Source organism: Hypanus sabinus, chromosome 4, assembly GCF_030144855.1.
Source record: "Hypanus sabinus isolate sHypSab1 chromosome 4, sHypSab1.hap1, whole genome shotgun sequence".
In the NCBI taxonomy this organism is placed as follows: Eukaryota; Metazoa; Chordata; class Chondrichthyes; order Myliobatiformes; family Dasyatidae; genus Hypanus; species Hypanus sabinus.
In genome coordinates, this window is record NC_082709.1 from 156,697,541 (window position 1) to 156,713,951 (window position 16,411).

The 16,411-nt window shown below is 39.0% G+C and overlaps 1 protein-coding gene across 1 annotated transcript in view; it reads right to left on the reverse strand.

Moving 5' to 3' along the window:
- Nucleotides 1–255: 255 nt before the first annotated feature.
- Nucleotides 256–16,411, reverse strand: part of LOC132393389 (E3 ubiquitin-protein ligase DZIP3-like) — a 105,099-nt gene continuing 88,943 nt past the window's right edge. The window contains exons 23-27 of the mRNA XM_059968532.1: nucleotides 14,238–14,368; nucleotides 11,917–12,010; nucleotides 10,474–10,569; nucleotides 1,433–1,529; nucleotides 256–958 (exon numbers count right to left, since the gene is read on the reverse strand). Of these exons, the coding sequence (XP_059824515.1) occupies nucleotides 1,434–1,529; nucleotides 10,474–10,569; nucleotides 11,917–12,010; nucleotides 14,238–14,368 (417 nt within the window). The 3' untranslated portion in view covers nucleotides 256–958; nucleotide 1,433. The remainder of the gene's footprint in view (nucleotides 959–1,432; nucleotides 1,530–10,473; nucleotides 10,570–11,916; nucleotides 12,011–14,237; nucleotides 14,369–16,411) is intronic.

The following is a 16,411-nucleotide window of genomic DNA, read 5'->3' on the forward strand; positions in this document are numbered from 1 at the left end:
TGTGTTTAACCTGACTTCTTTGGCCTCCATGGAGCTGCTGTAGGATGGTGATAGGAAAGGACCAATTTGTCAAATAATCCAAGATACTTGTTTTGGGTCAATATAATTAAAGTCAAAATTGGTGAAATTCACAAGTATTTGTTTTACTTTCCACATTGGTTATATTGGTATTATAAACCTAAGTATGCTGAAATTGAAGAATATGCTGCCTAACAAATTTTGTTCAACCAGTTTCAGAAATAATTTAACAGGCCATTCATCTTCTTGCTGTTTATGAGACTTTAATGTTACAGATTAGTTACCACATTTACAAACATGTCCAAAGTAATTTACTGTGTATGAAAGACTTCAGCACATTTCAGCTTGATACTGTACCAAATAAAGTCAATTATTTTATAAAATAACTAAATCATTATATCCTTGTTGAATAAATAGTAAACGGAATAGAATATTAATAAATACCCATCAAATCTGTAACTATTTCAACTGATCGAATGTCACACATACCAAACGAAAGACCAATTGCAGTATCTGGCCTGAGGGCTGCCACTGTAGCTTCTATGTTTACCCACATAATTGCATCCTGTACTTGGCTTTCTTAAAAACAGGGGAAATCATTGGTACTGTGATTCCTCAAATGAACTTTTGCACTCCAAGAGGCATAATAGGGAAAACAATTACAAATTACTTATTAGTACCAACATTGCAAGGAATTTCTGACATTTCCATAACCTCTGTATTGTACGTTCAACCACATCAGCCTGCAGGTTTCTCTCAAGTGTTTGAACTGAATTTTCCTTGGCCATTTTCTTTTACGCGTATGTTTATTTTTCCTCTATTTCTCTCCAAAGAACCAAACACAGTTCTGGCTTCAGTTCAATTTCCTTCATAGCAGGTGGAGCATACTTTAGTAGAGTTAAGTGAGCTGGGCAGATCAGAGGATGTTATGTTCAAATCCCTAAATACAAGAAAGGAAATTCAAATAAAGTAACCGTTCCTGAATGTAAATCTATTAGTACTCAAAATGCTTGCATCTAGACATCAAAATAGGACAGTATACTTGATCTTGTACTTTAAGATTGAAGAATAAAGGAGACTACATTTTCTGAAAAGTAACAATTTCTCTATTTTCTACGATTTTTAAGTTTCTCTAGGGAACATGATAATCCTTATTCAAATAACAAACCACCAGCTAAGAGAAACTAAATAAAAATCGTTTCCATAGTGATTACAAGGTAAGTGTACACTTGAAAAATTTCAAGGATTGGAACAGTTAGCTGTGAACAGATCTTCAAAATTTAACAATTAAGTTTTATGAAAACAAATTTGAATAAACAAGTTTAATAAGCACTTTTTAAACACAAGTATTTATAATAACCCAAAAGATATTTTTGTGTTTATACTGTTTTGTTAACATGACTAAAATAGATACCTTATTTTTTTGGCAGCTGTGGATAGTCCTCTGGCTTTAGTACAAGAATCCTGCAAATAGGACATGTACTTTGTTCCTTCAGCCAGTAATCAATACACTGGAAAGAAAAGCAGTTTTTCAATTATTGGAAAATAACACTTAAAGGCAAGGCAGAAAAAAAATCTATATTAGTTACATTATTGGATGATAAATAAAATAATTTTAACAAACTAAAGAAAAATAAAATCTGGGGTCTGTCAATGTGCTTATTTAGGCACTAGATCATAGTGAGTTATAAAGAACAAATTCTTTGGCTCTTTACTTTGTAGATCAGTTATACTGTCCAAGGAAACCCAGTTGTCAGTACTTTTGATAACTAAAGTTCTTCAGTATAAAAATGACATATCAGTCTTAAGTTTTATGACTTAGAACATCAGAATTGGGTGGCAGGGTGGAGATATGTCTCTACCTAAGGTGTTCTTTCCCTCTATTAGTCTGCAGGTCACCCTTGGGCAAGGTGCAGCACCTGCTTAGCCACACCCTCCCCCCATCTTTGTAAAGACACTGCCCAGAAGAAGGCAATGACAAACCACTTCCATATAAAATTTTGCCAAGATCAATCGTGGTCATGATACCATGATTGCCTATGTCATATGGCTCGGCACATAGAAATGATAATGAACATCAGAACATCTTATATAATATTAATAACAAATTTGTGAAGACATGCACTATTCTCCACATTTTAATGCATGTGATAATGCAAGAACTCTTGTTAAATCTCTGTTTTAATTTCTGTACTACATATTTCAACACATTGTTAGGATAATAATGTACAATTTTTAGCACATACACTGCATTTTAACTGCGTATATAAAAGCAATTGATGTATTGATTCTAATTTGACACTCAAGCTAGTCAGTTGAAAAGGCTGCTTGCATCAATTAGCATTGCAAAATACATCATAAAAACCATTAAGAAGTTTATCTTGTGTTCCAATTCAAAAAAATATATAAAACAAAACCAGAAGCCAGCAACTTTAAGTTATTTTCTTTTTGTTAGGGGGTCAAGCATTGCATTACTCAAGGCAAACCCAGTAGCAAGGTTCTGCAAGTCACAGTGAGGCACTGGGAAAGATAGTAGATGTTGTAGTGTTACATATTGAAGCACTCTGCTGCAATGCTTACACCAAACTTGACCTTGTGCAGAAGCTTAAATCATTTCATGTTTGTATTTAATGTGGAAAGTGCTTCTGTTTTTCTCTGGCCTTGAAACTATTTCTTACACATTAACTTCAGCCAAACAGTATTTTCTAAAGCAGAAATTTTTGTTTTCTCTCTCCAGGATAGAAAACAGAGGGTTGTAATATTTTTGACATTATATGTTATACATTAAGACCAAGGTAACATTCAAATAATAGAAACTAAAAGGTATATTCATTTATTTACAAACTATATCCAATTATGTTCTGTCAATCACCAGGCCCTGCTAGCGTCAAAGATTTCACCATATTCTTACATCTTCCAAAAAAAAGTAAGGTTTTGTTTATGCTCCCTTCCACATTTTTGCCAAGTTTTATGTCATTCTATTATGTCAAAATTGCATTGTTTGTACCCATGTTCAGATCTTTTACACTGAAGGAAAAGAATCATTCAAAGAACACTCTGTCTGTAGTGGCAGATATGTACTTCATCACACTGACAAATCTAAGACCCAACATATCCTTCATTTTATGTCTACAATCAAGCCAGCTTATTAATTCATTAAGGAATGTAGATGGACACGCCAGGAACAGTGTCTGATATTAAGACTGAAGTGACAACCTGATAAAACAACAAAAACATCCACAGGTTGTTTTAATGATTCCGATCAAAGGTTTGCATTCTTTCCAGGTCTAGTCATGAATAGTAAACTCAAACATCACCTTCCTCAAAGAGGTGGACTTGATCATGTGTACCAGGCACTGGGAAACATAAGATTGGCTCCATATCATGTTATGGCAGAAGTGCAAAGTGGATGATCTTTGTTGACTCCCAAGACCCTCAGCCTGCCCATGACATTAAGTACTGGATGCAGGAATAGGTTATAGGATAAACCAATTGCCCGGCTATGGTGTTGAAGCCTTGCACTCCTCAGCTAGCCATCTATTTAACCAAGCTGCTTCAACACAGTTACAACATTAACAAGGTCAGGTTATGTCCTGTACATAATCCAGCTAATTACAAATGAATCAGTCAGCTTTTAATTATCAAAATGATGGAAGATATCATCAACAGGATTATCAAGAGTCCCTTGTCACCAGTGCCCAGTTTGGGATACATCAACACCACTGCATTAAACATCGCAGTTCAAATTAATTCCAGAGGTGAGGCAAGAGTGAGTACCCTTTATGTGAAGGCAGCATTTGATCAAGTGAGGCACTATGCAGCCTTGGTAAAATTAAGAGTGTCTTCCTCTTAACTTCAAAGGTTGGAGTCATACCGTGCATAAATGAAGATGTTTTTTTAGTGATGAAAAACCATAGATAGCCCCATCACAACAGGAGTTTCTCAAGGCTGTGTCCCTGGCCCAATCAACCTCAGCTGCTTTAACGTGGAGAAGTGGAGATTTTTTTTGGTGATTACTCAATTTTCAACTCCATTCAAACCTCCTCAGCAAACTATTTGCTCTGCTCACATGTGACAAATCCCAGATGACAGTCTTATTTTTAAAGATGAAGATTAATTTGTCTCATGTACATTGAGATATACAGTGAAATGTACTGTTTGTGTCAATGACCAACACATTCCGAGGATGTGTTGGCAACAGCCAGCAAGTGTCTCCTTGCTTCTGCTGTCAACATAGCATGCCCACAACTTACTAACCCTTACTCATATGTCTTTGGAAAGTGAAAAAAAACTGGAGGACCCAGAGGAATACCCACGTGGTCACGGAGAGAATGCATAAACACCTTTCAGACTGCAGCAAGAATTGATGCTGTAAAGTATTATGCCAACCATTAAGCTACCATGCCGCCAGGCAAGGACTTACAAGTGACAGGTAGCACTCGCACCACAAAGTGCCACACTAAGAGAATAATTTATTTATTTAAAGATGCAGCATGGAACAGGCCTTAGCAGCTCTTCAAGCCACGCTGCCCGGCAACCCATTGATTTGCTATGCCCACAAGTGACATTTCCCAAGAATTACAGAGGCATGAGAGAGGGCTGGCCAAAATTGATTGGAAAGGAACACGAGCAGGGATGATGGCAGAACAGCAACGCCTGGACTCTATGGGAACAATTTGAAAGGTGCATGATATATATACATCCCAAAGGAGAAGTATGATAAAGGAAGGATGACACAACTGTGGCTGACAAGAGAAGTCAAAGCCAACATTAAGACCAGAGTGGGCATTTAATAGAACAAAAATTAGTGGGGTTAGAGAATTGGGAAGATTTTAAAAAACAACAGAAGGCAACAAAAAAAAAGACATAAAGAAGGAAAAGATGGAATACGAAAGTAAGCTAGCCAATAATATTAGGAATATACAACAGGATATCAAAAAGTTCTTTAGATAAATAAAGTGTAAAAGGAAGGCAAGAGCAGTTATCAGACCACTGGAAAATGTTGCTGGAGAGATAGTAATGGCAGATGAAAAGAATAAATATTTTGCATCAGTCTTCACTGTGGAAGATGCTAGCAGTAGGTATGCCGAAAGTTCAACAGTGTCAGGAGAAAGAGGTGTATGAAGTTGCCATTAATTCGGAGAAGGTTCTTGGGAATCTGAAAGGTCTGAAGTTAGATAAGTCACTTGGACCAGATGGTATACATTCCAGGGTTCAAAAAGAGGTTGCTGAAGAGATTGTAGAGGCATTAGTAATGATCTTTCAAGAATCAAATGATTCTGGCATGGTTCCTCAGGAATGCAAAATTGTGTATGTCTCTCCACTCTTCAAGAAGGGATAGAGGCAGAAGAAAGGAAATTATAGGCCAGTTAGTCCAACCTCAGTGAAGTTAGAGTCGATTGTTAAGGATGTGGTTCCAGGGTACTTAGAGCCACATGATAAAATAAGCCATAGTCAGCATAGTTACCTTAAGGGAAAATCTCACCTGACAAACTAGACATAGTGTGAGGGATTAAAGGAGGAAGGGTGGCATTATCAGTCAAGGAAAATGTCATGGCAGTGCTCAGTCAGGACAGACTGGAGAACTCATCTAGTGAAGTGGTATGGGGCAAAGTGAGTAATAACAAAGGTATGATCACTTTATTGGGCTATATTACAGAACACCCAACAGTCCAAGGGACTTAGAGGAACAAATCTGTAGAGAGATCGCAGGCCATTGTAAGAAACATAATCTTGTAGTAGTAGGTGATTTTAACTTTCCACATATTGACTGGGATTCCCATTCTGTAAAAGAACTAGGTGGGATAGAATTTGTCAAATGTGTTCAGGAAAAATTTCTTAATCAGTAGGTGAAAGTCCCAGTGAGAGAGTGTGTGATGCTTGATCTGCTATTAAGGAATGAGATAGCAGGTGACAGAAATTTGTGTAGGTGAGCACTTTATATCTAGCGATCACAATGCCATTAGTTTCAAAGTAAGTATCCAAAAAGATTCTAAATTGGAGAAAGGTCCATTTTAATGATATCAGAAAGGATCTGGCAAGTGTGGATTGGGACAGGCTGTTTTCTGGCAAAGGTGTACTTGGTAAGTGGGAGACCTTCAAAAGTGATATTTTGAGAATATAAGACTTGTGTGCCTGTCAGAATAAAAGGTAAAGGTAACAGGTGAAGGGAACCTTGGAGTTTGAGAGATATCGAGGCCCCATTTAATGAAAAATAGCAGGTACAGGCAGTTAGGAACAAATGAGGTGCTTATGGAGTATAAGAAATGCAAGAGAACACTTATGAAAGAAATCAGGAGGGATAAAAGAAAGAAAATGAAAGAATGTGCCGACATTGAGAGGGTTCAAAGGCGGTTCACAAAAATGATTCAATGAATGAAAGGCTTGTCATATGATGGCTCTGGGCCTCTACTCACTGAAATTCAGAAGAATGAGGAGTGACCTCATTGAAACCTATTGAATGTTGAAAGGCCTCAATAGAGCAGATGTAGAGAGGATGTTTCCAAACGTGTGGGAGTCTAAGACGAGAGGACAGAGGACAAAGACCTAAGAATAGAGGGATATCTTTTTAGAATGAAGACAAGGAGGAATTTCTTCAGCCAGAGAGCAGTGAATCTGTGGAATTCATTGCCATAGGCAGCTGTGGAGGCCAAGTCATTGGATATATTTAAGGCAGAGGTTGATGAATTCTTGATTAGTCGGGCATGAAGGGATATGGGGAGAAGGTAGGAGATTGGGGCTGAGAGTGAAACTGGATCAGCCATGATAAAATGGAGAAACAAACTTTATGGGCCAAAAGGATTTAACTCTAGCCTAATCACAGGACAATTTACAATGACCTAATAACCAACTAATGGGTACATTTTTGGCCTGTGGGAGGAAACTGAAGCATGTGGAAGAAACCAATGTGCACACAGAAAAGAACGTACAAACTTGTTTATAGAGGACCCTGGAATTGAACTCTGAACTCCCGATGCCTGAGCTGTAATAGCTAACTACTGCGTTACTACGGTAAGCATGGGTTGAACCACCCATTTCTGAAGTTCAATGATGTTACCATTGCTGAGTTCTCTACTTTTAATATTCAAGCCAGAATATTAAGTTCTTCTAACATTCTTCTAAAACGTCTAATATCATTGACCAGAAACTCAAATGGATTAGTAGTACAACTAACAGCAGGGTCAGGGACGTTATCCTTTGGTAAATGGCTAATCCAAAATCCTTCCACCACCTACGAGGTATGAGTAAAGTGTATGATAGAATACCTTCTACTTAACTGGATGTATGCAAATCCAGTAGTGCTCATGAAGTTTGACACTATCCTGGGACAGAGCAACTGACTTGATTGGCACTCTATTATCCAATCATTCATTTTTTCCATAACAATCCATGTCCCATGGCGGTTGTGATTGATCCATAAAATGTATTTCAGCTACACCTAGGCCATGCTGATAAATCAGTCGTTTGGCAGGTGCTACAGGTAACCCCACATCATGGCTGTTCAGCTAATAGAACATAGCCCTTACAAATTCACAAATTTCTACCCAAAAATTTGAGATACAGAATAAAATTCACTCTTGTGGAATTCACATGAGGGACAAAAAATAAAAAAAAACTCAAAATTAATTTCCAGCTCACATTTCCCAATACAGGCACAGATCATATGGCTTTGCATTATGGAAAATTGTGATATGGACCTTTTATCTAGGATGCAAACCTACCTGCTACCTTGCATAACATGGCTCACTTGTATCATCAAGAAAGTCAGGGCAACAAGTTCATGGAATCAGCATGCATGAAGATTCACTTCTTATTCATACATCAAAATAACTTGGAATATATCACTCTTCCTTTATTAGTATGTATCTAAATCTTTGAACTCCCTCCCCTACAGCAGAGTAGGAACACCTTTACCAGAAGGACTGCAGTGATTCAATGTGTGACTCATTATAACCTTCTCAAGCTGCATCATAAAAATGGTAATGTGTGAATGAGAACGGTCAAATTATGTACTTTTCCCTCACCCCTTAAGGGTGGCGTGTGTGTATTTTTCCCTCAATCTCGGGTCCTCTACCAGAGGCCTAGGAGCTTGAAAGTTCGGCACAGTATCCTTGCTGTTCCTAATAGTGCACTCTTCTGGATCAGGATCTCAGATGTTGTTCCCGGGATTTGTTGGAGCCACTCTCCCAGTCCAAGTGCTCCTGTCACCACTGGGATTACTCTGGCTTTAACCTTTCACATCCTTTCAATCTGCTCTTTCAAGCCCTGGCATTTCCTCTGCTTCTCATGTTCTTTCTTCCCTATGTTACTACCATTCAGAATTGCCACATCTATTACTGTTGTTTTCTTCTGTTCCTTGTCCAGTAATACGACGTCTGGTTGGTTGGGCAGTACCTACTTCTCAGTCTGTATTTGGAAGTCCCACAGGATCTTAGCTCTGTCATTCTTGGATGTTTCCCATTTGGACTTGGGACTGTCCGATACTCAAAGCAGATGTTCCTGTACACAATTCCTGCAACTTGGTTGTGCCGTTGAGTGTCCACTCCTGTGTTTTGCACCCTGCTATTATATGCTGCATGGTTTCAGCAGATTCCTCACACAGAATGCATCTTGGGTCTTGTCTGGTGTGATAGACCCCTGCTTCTATTGCTTTTGTGCTCAGCACCTGTTCTTGTGCTGTCAGGAGTAGTGCCTCTGTGCTGTCCCTCGGCCCTGCCATTTCCAGCCATTAGTAGGACTCTTTCTTATGTCAGCCATCTCTGTTATCTGGCAATGGTACCTCCCATACAATGGCTTGTCCTGCCATGGCCTCCTATTCTCTGGCTCTGATTCACCAACTTCTATTTCCATATCCACTGCCTGCTGTCTGAGGCATTGTCCTAGCAGGTCGTCCTTAGGGACCATCTTCCTGACATGACTCATGGATGTTTCGCACTTCTTCCAGGACTGTGGCCTTGACACTTCCAAGTCCCCGTCTCCCTTTATTCTGGCAGGTGTACATTCACTCGGCATTGCACTTTGGATGGAATCCTCCGTGTATTGTTAGTAGTTTCTAGGACTTGATGTCAGCAGCTTCCATTTCCTTCCTTAGCCAGCACACTACTGCAGCTGTGTATCTGATGAATGATGGGACAAATGTGTTGATGGCTCTGATCTTGTTCTTCCCATTCAGCTGGCCTTTTAGGAATTGTCTCACTCTTTGGAGGTACTTGCATGTTGCAGCCTTCCTTGTGTTGTCATCGTGGCTTCCATGCAGCTGCGGGATCCCCAGGAATTTGTACCTTTCCCTGTGCATCTGGTATGTGGCCTTCAGGTAACTTGACTCCTTCAGTCTTGATGAGTTTGCCTCTTTTCACTACCATCCAGCTGCACTTTTCCAGTCCAAATGACATCCTGATGTCACTGCTGTACACACTTGTCAGGTGGATTAGTGAGCCAATGTCTTTCATTTCTGGCATTCAGTTTGATGTCAGCTATGGTGGTGGTGATGTTCATACCACTCTTGAACCTATACCCATATCCACTCTTTGAGATGATCTGGCTGAGGGGGGTTCAAAACTAAGCAGAACAGAAGTGGATATAGTGTATCACCCTGGTATATTCCACATCTGATGGTCACTTGCACTTTGAGGTAACTTCTAGCATTGACCTCCAACAGCCCACTGAGTTCTTGATGAAGGTCCTTAGTGTCTTACTGACCTTGTCCAGAGACAGGCATTCCAGTGTCCATGTATTTGTAACTATACATATATATAAAACATTTAAATGTTGCTCCTCAGGGGAAATCCACAGCCTGAAAGTACTTCTAACCATATCAAGAAAACAGTTTGAAAAGAACGCTTCTATCATTCATTTTATATTGAAGTGCAGCATTTTAATCTAAGAAAATGCAATCAAAATATTTATATAAATCAGGTATGACGCTGAGGAGGATTTTCAAACCTTGAGCTAATATTCTGAACAAGTCACATGTAAAAGATATAATTATGCAATAAATATCAATTTACTTCAAGTGCACAGGAAAAATAAATCCCCCTCATGCTGACTGAATAATTCAGGTTTAATAAGGATCACACCTGAGGAAGAAAACTGAATTAATTTGTAAAAAACATATCTATCTTCAAACATACAGGAAAAAAAATCAGATTTCCACATTGTTAATGATATACTGAATAATTGCCTAGGAGGCTGAATTGCAATCTGAGTAGCAACAGTAGTAATTTCCAATTATGTTCCTTGTGATAAGATCTGAGGGAGAACAATAGAACATTATGTACTCATATCATTGACAAGTTTCACTGCTACACAGTCCAGAATACATTATTAATTATTTTTGATTGCTATTTTAAGTATGCCTGTTACCTTAACCATTACTACAGTTCAAGTTATTAATAATATAAATATTTATGTTCAAAAAGTCGACAGCAGTTGTGTAAAAATGAACAGCAAACCCACCTTTTTGTGAAAAGTATGCTTGCATTCCAGCTCATAACAATCTTTGTGGGGAACTAATTCCTCATGGCAAATGACACATGGGTCTTCCTCAGTACTCTTGGGGCAAAAATATAAAATGAATTTAGATTAACATACAAAGCAACTGGTTTAATAGAATTTGAAGTTCAGGCTAGATGCACTTCCAAGCATAAATTCTGGATCTAAACTTGAACTCCTGTTGGTCACAGATAGTTGTAAGTTGACAGAAATGGATGAGCATAGGTTTGGGAGCATCTGCACTGGTAATATCAGGTGGGTCTTCTATACTCAGCTGCTAAATACAATGCACCAGTAAGAGGCAGGCGTACACACATCCAATCTTGCATACAACTACATATCACAATCGATCCTCATCCAATCCAATAAACTGGTGTTTGCTGCCCACTCAACCATCTGCTGGGTTCCTACCCTCCTCTGTGCAATCTGTTGACCCAAAGAAAAAAAACACTTCTTCCCTATTGATTGACACTCCACATTGCACTCAATGTCTTGCAAATGAATTTCTAATCTATAGCTTGAAAAGCCAAATGAAATTCACAACAATAAAAATTTGACACAGAGGGTTCCTAGTTATCATCTCCCACACAGGTCATGGGCTTCTCTATATTGCATGTAGAGTGGCTATGACAGATGTGGACATGTTATGCAAATAGAAACTAAAACCTACTCCAATATGCTACTGCTGCCGACTTATTAAATTAACAAACGTGAAAGCATCATAATATTACAGACTATAACACCCAGTGTCTGAATAACTTGTTTAGGAGATTTAAGTAGTGAGGAACTCATAATTAGAAAAAGAATCTACTTGTTATTATTAAAGCTCAGGCACATCCTATGGGTGAATATTGACAAGGTAAAATTTTTCTTTGGTTCCTTTCTTCTCCAATTTCCTCTTACTCACTATATCTTCTGAAAATAGTTTTGAAACTGAAGCATCAAAATAAATCAAAGATCAAAATATATACAATCTTCCCATAATTTTCTAAACTGTTGTTATTGACATACATGAGTAGACGCTAGAGTTTTATTTAAAAAGAAGGGTATTGGTAATGCCTGCCTGCAATACATTCATTGTAGGGTAAAGATTTGTTCTCCCTATTAAGTACTAAATGTATAATTTAATAATAATACACATTGTACTCCATTTCTGAAATTTGCTAGGATTGACTTCAAAGGAACTGAATTTTGGAAGCAAACTGCAATGTGGCTATGTTACAACATCATGCATTTAATTTAAGTGATTAAGGATAAAGTTCAACCTCACAAGGTGCTCTATCTCATAATTCACTTAAAAGAATGAAATCTCATTCATTCAATTAATCAGAACACAATATATTGCACATCAGCCATTTCAGTAACTATATTATAGAAGTACAATCAATATACAATTTTACTTTATACCTCCTGATGCTGCAGAAGCTGTTGTTGATACTCAACACCCATCCATGATTCCTTCTCAATTTGTCCTGGCTCATCAAAATTGCTTAATCCTGACCTAGAAGAGAGATTATATAACAAAGTGCGATATAAACAATGGCTTAAAATTCAGAAGCATCAACTTTGCTCAGAGAACTATTCTTGTGTAAGAGATATAAAGGGCATCATGATTATTCAAATGATACAGTTGACTAATGAGTCAGGTTAAAAGAATGGATAGGTCTATACGCCAGTACCAATTCTTAAGTCAACAGACAATTGAGACATGTTAGGCTCTCTTACAGAAGTAGTGGAATAAGTTATGGGTGGGTGTGGTTGAATGGAAGCAGAGAACAGGCAGCTATCTGAGTCCATATAATATAGGATCAGGAGGTATTCCCGCCCAAATCAGCTCCCAATTCAAAATAAGCATATTTTCTTCCCATACATTGAAAAATATGGGGAAATAATTCAAGATTATGGACCATGCACAAGGCTACATTGGATCTGGTTTACTCCCAGTGCAACAGACACCAAATACTTTAGGTAAACCAATGTTGCAGTGATGCTACTTTTTTTATTTGCAAATGAAAAGCCCTATCAGCAACTCCAAGCTTTTACACAATTTGTTTTTGTTTTTTCTAGTTTAACACAACCTAGGCACAATCCAGCTTTTGAGTGCAGGCTTAGGAAAGATGGAGGCCCTCCACTGGTCAGGGATGACCATGGATGTTGCATCCTAGCTGTCTCTGTCTGTATGCAAGCTGTGGGATATGGTGAGCAAGCTGTTGTCATGCAGCAGGCTCCCCCGTCCATGCAACTGATGGATCCAAAGGAACTGCAGAAACTCATACTGTTCGTCACAGAAATTATCAGTCAGTGCTAACCTCAACATAGCACTGCTTTAGGGACTATAGCTCTGGATATTTCCTCGGGGTTTACTTCCAAAGCCCATGATTGGACGTAGCCGCAAGGGAGCAGAGGTTTGAAATCAGAGTTTTCCTTCTCCAATATGAGTGGCCAAACACATCTGATGGGTCCTTATGTGCCCGAAACAACTGGTTTTAAGGTGCTAGTAAATTACCTTTCTCCTTAATCCTGTCAATAGAAATGGTTCCGCTAGATGTAGTAACTAAGAAGTACTATATAAAATTATAAGAGGCCCAGAAAAGGTAGACATTCAAAGACTTTTATTCCCCAGGATGGAAATGGTTATGAATGGATGCAGGATGCCAGCTTAATATCATCTCTAAACTCAATGACTAGAAGGCAAAGATTTAAAATGATACAGAAAAGTTAAAAGGTGCTTGTTTTAAAACACAGATTGTTGTAAATGCCTGGACTATATAGGTTGTAGGTTCTAGGGGAGGGAAGGTGGTAGAAGCAGATATGATAGAGATCACATGCAGGAAGAGGAGATTAGATTAAATTAGTATGATGGAACAGGCATCATGGGATGAAGGACCTGTTCCTGTGTTATATTATTTTATGTTTTATACAACAAATGGAGGGATATGATGTTGTGAAGAAGATTGAACTGGCCATGATCTGAATGATTGATAGAGTGGCTTGAGGATTGACTGGCCTACTCTTGCTCCTGTTTCATTATATAATGACCAAGAAGTGAGTCTAAAATGCTGTACCCTTATGAGCTTCCAACCATCACATGATGGGTCAAATCTTTGAGAAACTTCAGTCACATGACTACAGAGACACCTTGAGAGGACAGGTGTCTTGCAACAAGTGACTCACCTTTCTTTTCTCATAACACAATAGCCCCCATTTGCTCATAATAGGGATAACTAAAATACACAAGGAGCATGGCATCAACCAGATAACAGCAACTGTTTAACTGGTAGCTTATGCACTAATTTAGTCCTTTCACTGCTATCATAGCATACCACATACTAGCTAAAAGCTACACTACAGCATCTCATTAGATTTCTTTGCTAGCCTTTTCCAAATCTGCATGACCTAGGTCAAGGGTAGCATTCACAAGGGATTCCACTCTCTTCAAGTAATAGGTTACACTGATTTGAAAATACATTGTTGTTCTTTCAAAAGATCTGGCCCAACATCCCCAAAATTCCTGGGTAACGGTACTATGGGTGCATCCTCACTATTCCAATTGCAGTGCTTCAAGTAGCCGTTCACCAACACTTTCTCAATGACAAATGTGTCACTTACCAGTGAAAACTCAATTATGTAAATACAAAAACTAAAAAGAAATTAAAATACCACTTTAAATATAAAATTATCAGAATCAGCTTCATGAAACCATCATGCCATGTTAAATTAAGACTTACCTGTGTCTATATCCATGCAACTGGCTTGATGCTGGCGTCACAATGGCGGCTGCAGCATTAATAGCTGAATGTAAACGGAGAGAATGCTGGGGCAATGGTAAACTAGGAGAGCTTGTTTTCTTCCCAGATTTCTACAAAACAGAAATTAGATGAAAAAAGACTTGGATAAACCTGTATGCAAATATGAACTATTTAAAAATGAAAGAGGTACCTAAATTTCTGTTAACAAGTAAAAGAATGGAAAGAGGCATTAAATAGTCTGCCAGTACCTTGTTGGATAAGTTAAATACGTAGTCTGTGCACAGGGACCCAACTTTAACAAACATTAATGCTCAGAAAGGATAGCCATGTGGCATTACTACAGATTCATGTTGAGAATAATATCAAAATGTGCTCTCACAGGTGTTGATGCATATGAGAGAGGGTGAGGGAGAGAGAATGAGGGAGATGGAGAGAGAGCTTAGGATGGAGGGGGAGAGAGAGTATGTGGAAGGGAGAGAGAGATGGAGATAGTGTAGGGCATGGAGAGAGAAAGCAGGTGAGAGAAAGGGAGAGTGTGGAAGAGAGATGGAGAGAGAGTGTAGGAGAGGGAGACATGGTTGAGTGGAAAAGTAGAAGAGAGAATCTAAATGCATGCAGCATTTTGTATAGCTGCACTGCATCTACAGTTGCAACATGACAAGACTCAAGTGTGAAGATTAAGTGCACCTTCAAAAAATAGGGTAGGCTGAAGCAAAGTGAAAGATGATTGTTTTTAGTCCTTTCCTAATTCAAGTGCACCTCACTCCTGTATTGCAAGAACAGTATTTCTGAAAACACTGTCGAAAGGATTGAGAGATTCTTATTTAATTATAATTAACCCAAAGCAAAATACAAATTTACAGCTATTAAATCATTAAAATTTACTAATTGAGGTGTTGATATAGAATCTGCATTGTGTAGCTAACTGGCTATATTGAATCAAAGCAAACTTTTAATTGCTTTATAAGTACAGGAAGAAATTTGTTTGCATTCTGTGTGCAATGCAGCAATGGCAATGCTTTCAGCTCTGAAGTATGATTCTATTCATTTGTACAATGTCTTGTGTATGTGACTCAAAATGGCTTCTTTGGTTTGTTAAGAGTAGGAATGCTTCTTTGTCTGATAAGTGTTTCTCTCGCAGTTGTTTAGCTTTAGACTTGCTGATATAGGGATTGTATTCATTTGTTAACCAATGGGGAATGTTATTTTGTCTTGTGAGGCTGGGAACTTGGGGGGGGGGGGGGGGCTTTTCGCGGGTTTTCGAGAGAGTCGGGAGGAAGACGCCAAGGAAGGTGGACGTGCGCTGCACTGCTTGGTTGACCACCGGAGGTGGTCCAGGGTGCGACGACGTGGAGGTCGGAGGCAAGCGCCAAGGGGTCGAATGGTTCGATGGTTGAGCGCCAACGATGTGCACTAAACTGACTGAACTTTAATAAGTTGGTGCCCCCCGGAGTGGTTGACATATGTGGTGTACGCAGGCGAGGCCCAAGGTGACCCCCCTCTGGAGGGGAAGGACAGGGGAGGTACCCACTCCTGGGGGCGACCAGTGCAGCGCACGTCCACCTTCCTCAGCGTCTTCCTCCCGACTCTCTCAAAGACCCGCGAAACACCTCCCCCTCCAAGTTCCCAGCCTCACAAGACAAAATAACATTCCCCATTGGTTAACAAATGAATACAATCCCCATATCAGCAAGTCTAAAGCTAAACAACTGTGAGAGAAACACTTATTAGACAAAGAAACATTCCTACTCTTAACAAACCAAAGAAGCCATTTTGAGTCACATACACAATACATTGTACATTCTCCCCCCCACCAGCAAATGTCATGCCCTCATGGCATTACCAGAGTTCCCCAAAGCTTCTTGCAACACACAAAACCCAACCCAGGTGCAGAAAGCAGTGACATAACTACCCAGAGCAGTAGAAATCACACTCGGTTTTCCTGGTACCACATATGTCAACCGCTCCGGGGGGCGCCAACTTATCAAAGTTCAGTCAGTTTAGTGCACATCATTGGAGCTCAACCATCGAACCATTCGACCCCTCTACTATTGCCTATTACTCTTTTAGTTTTAGTAAACTCTTTAAAGTGTATTTCATAACGGTATCTGGTGTGAATTTGATACTGTGTGCGGGCGCGAGGCATAAACTTG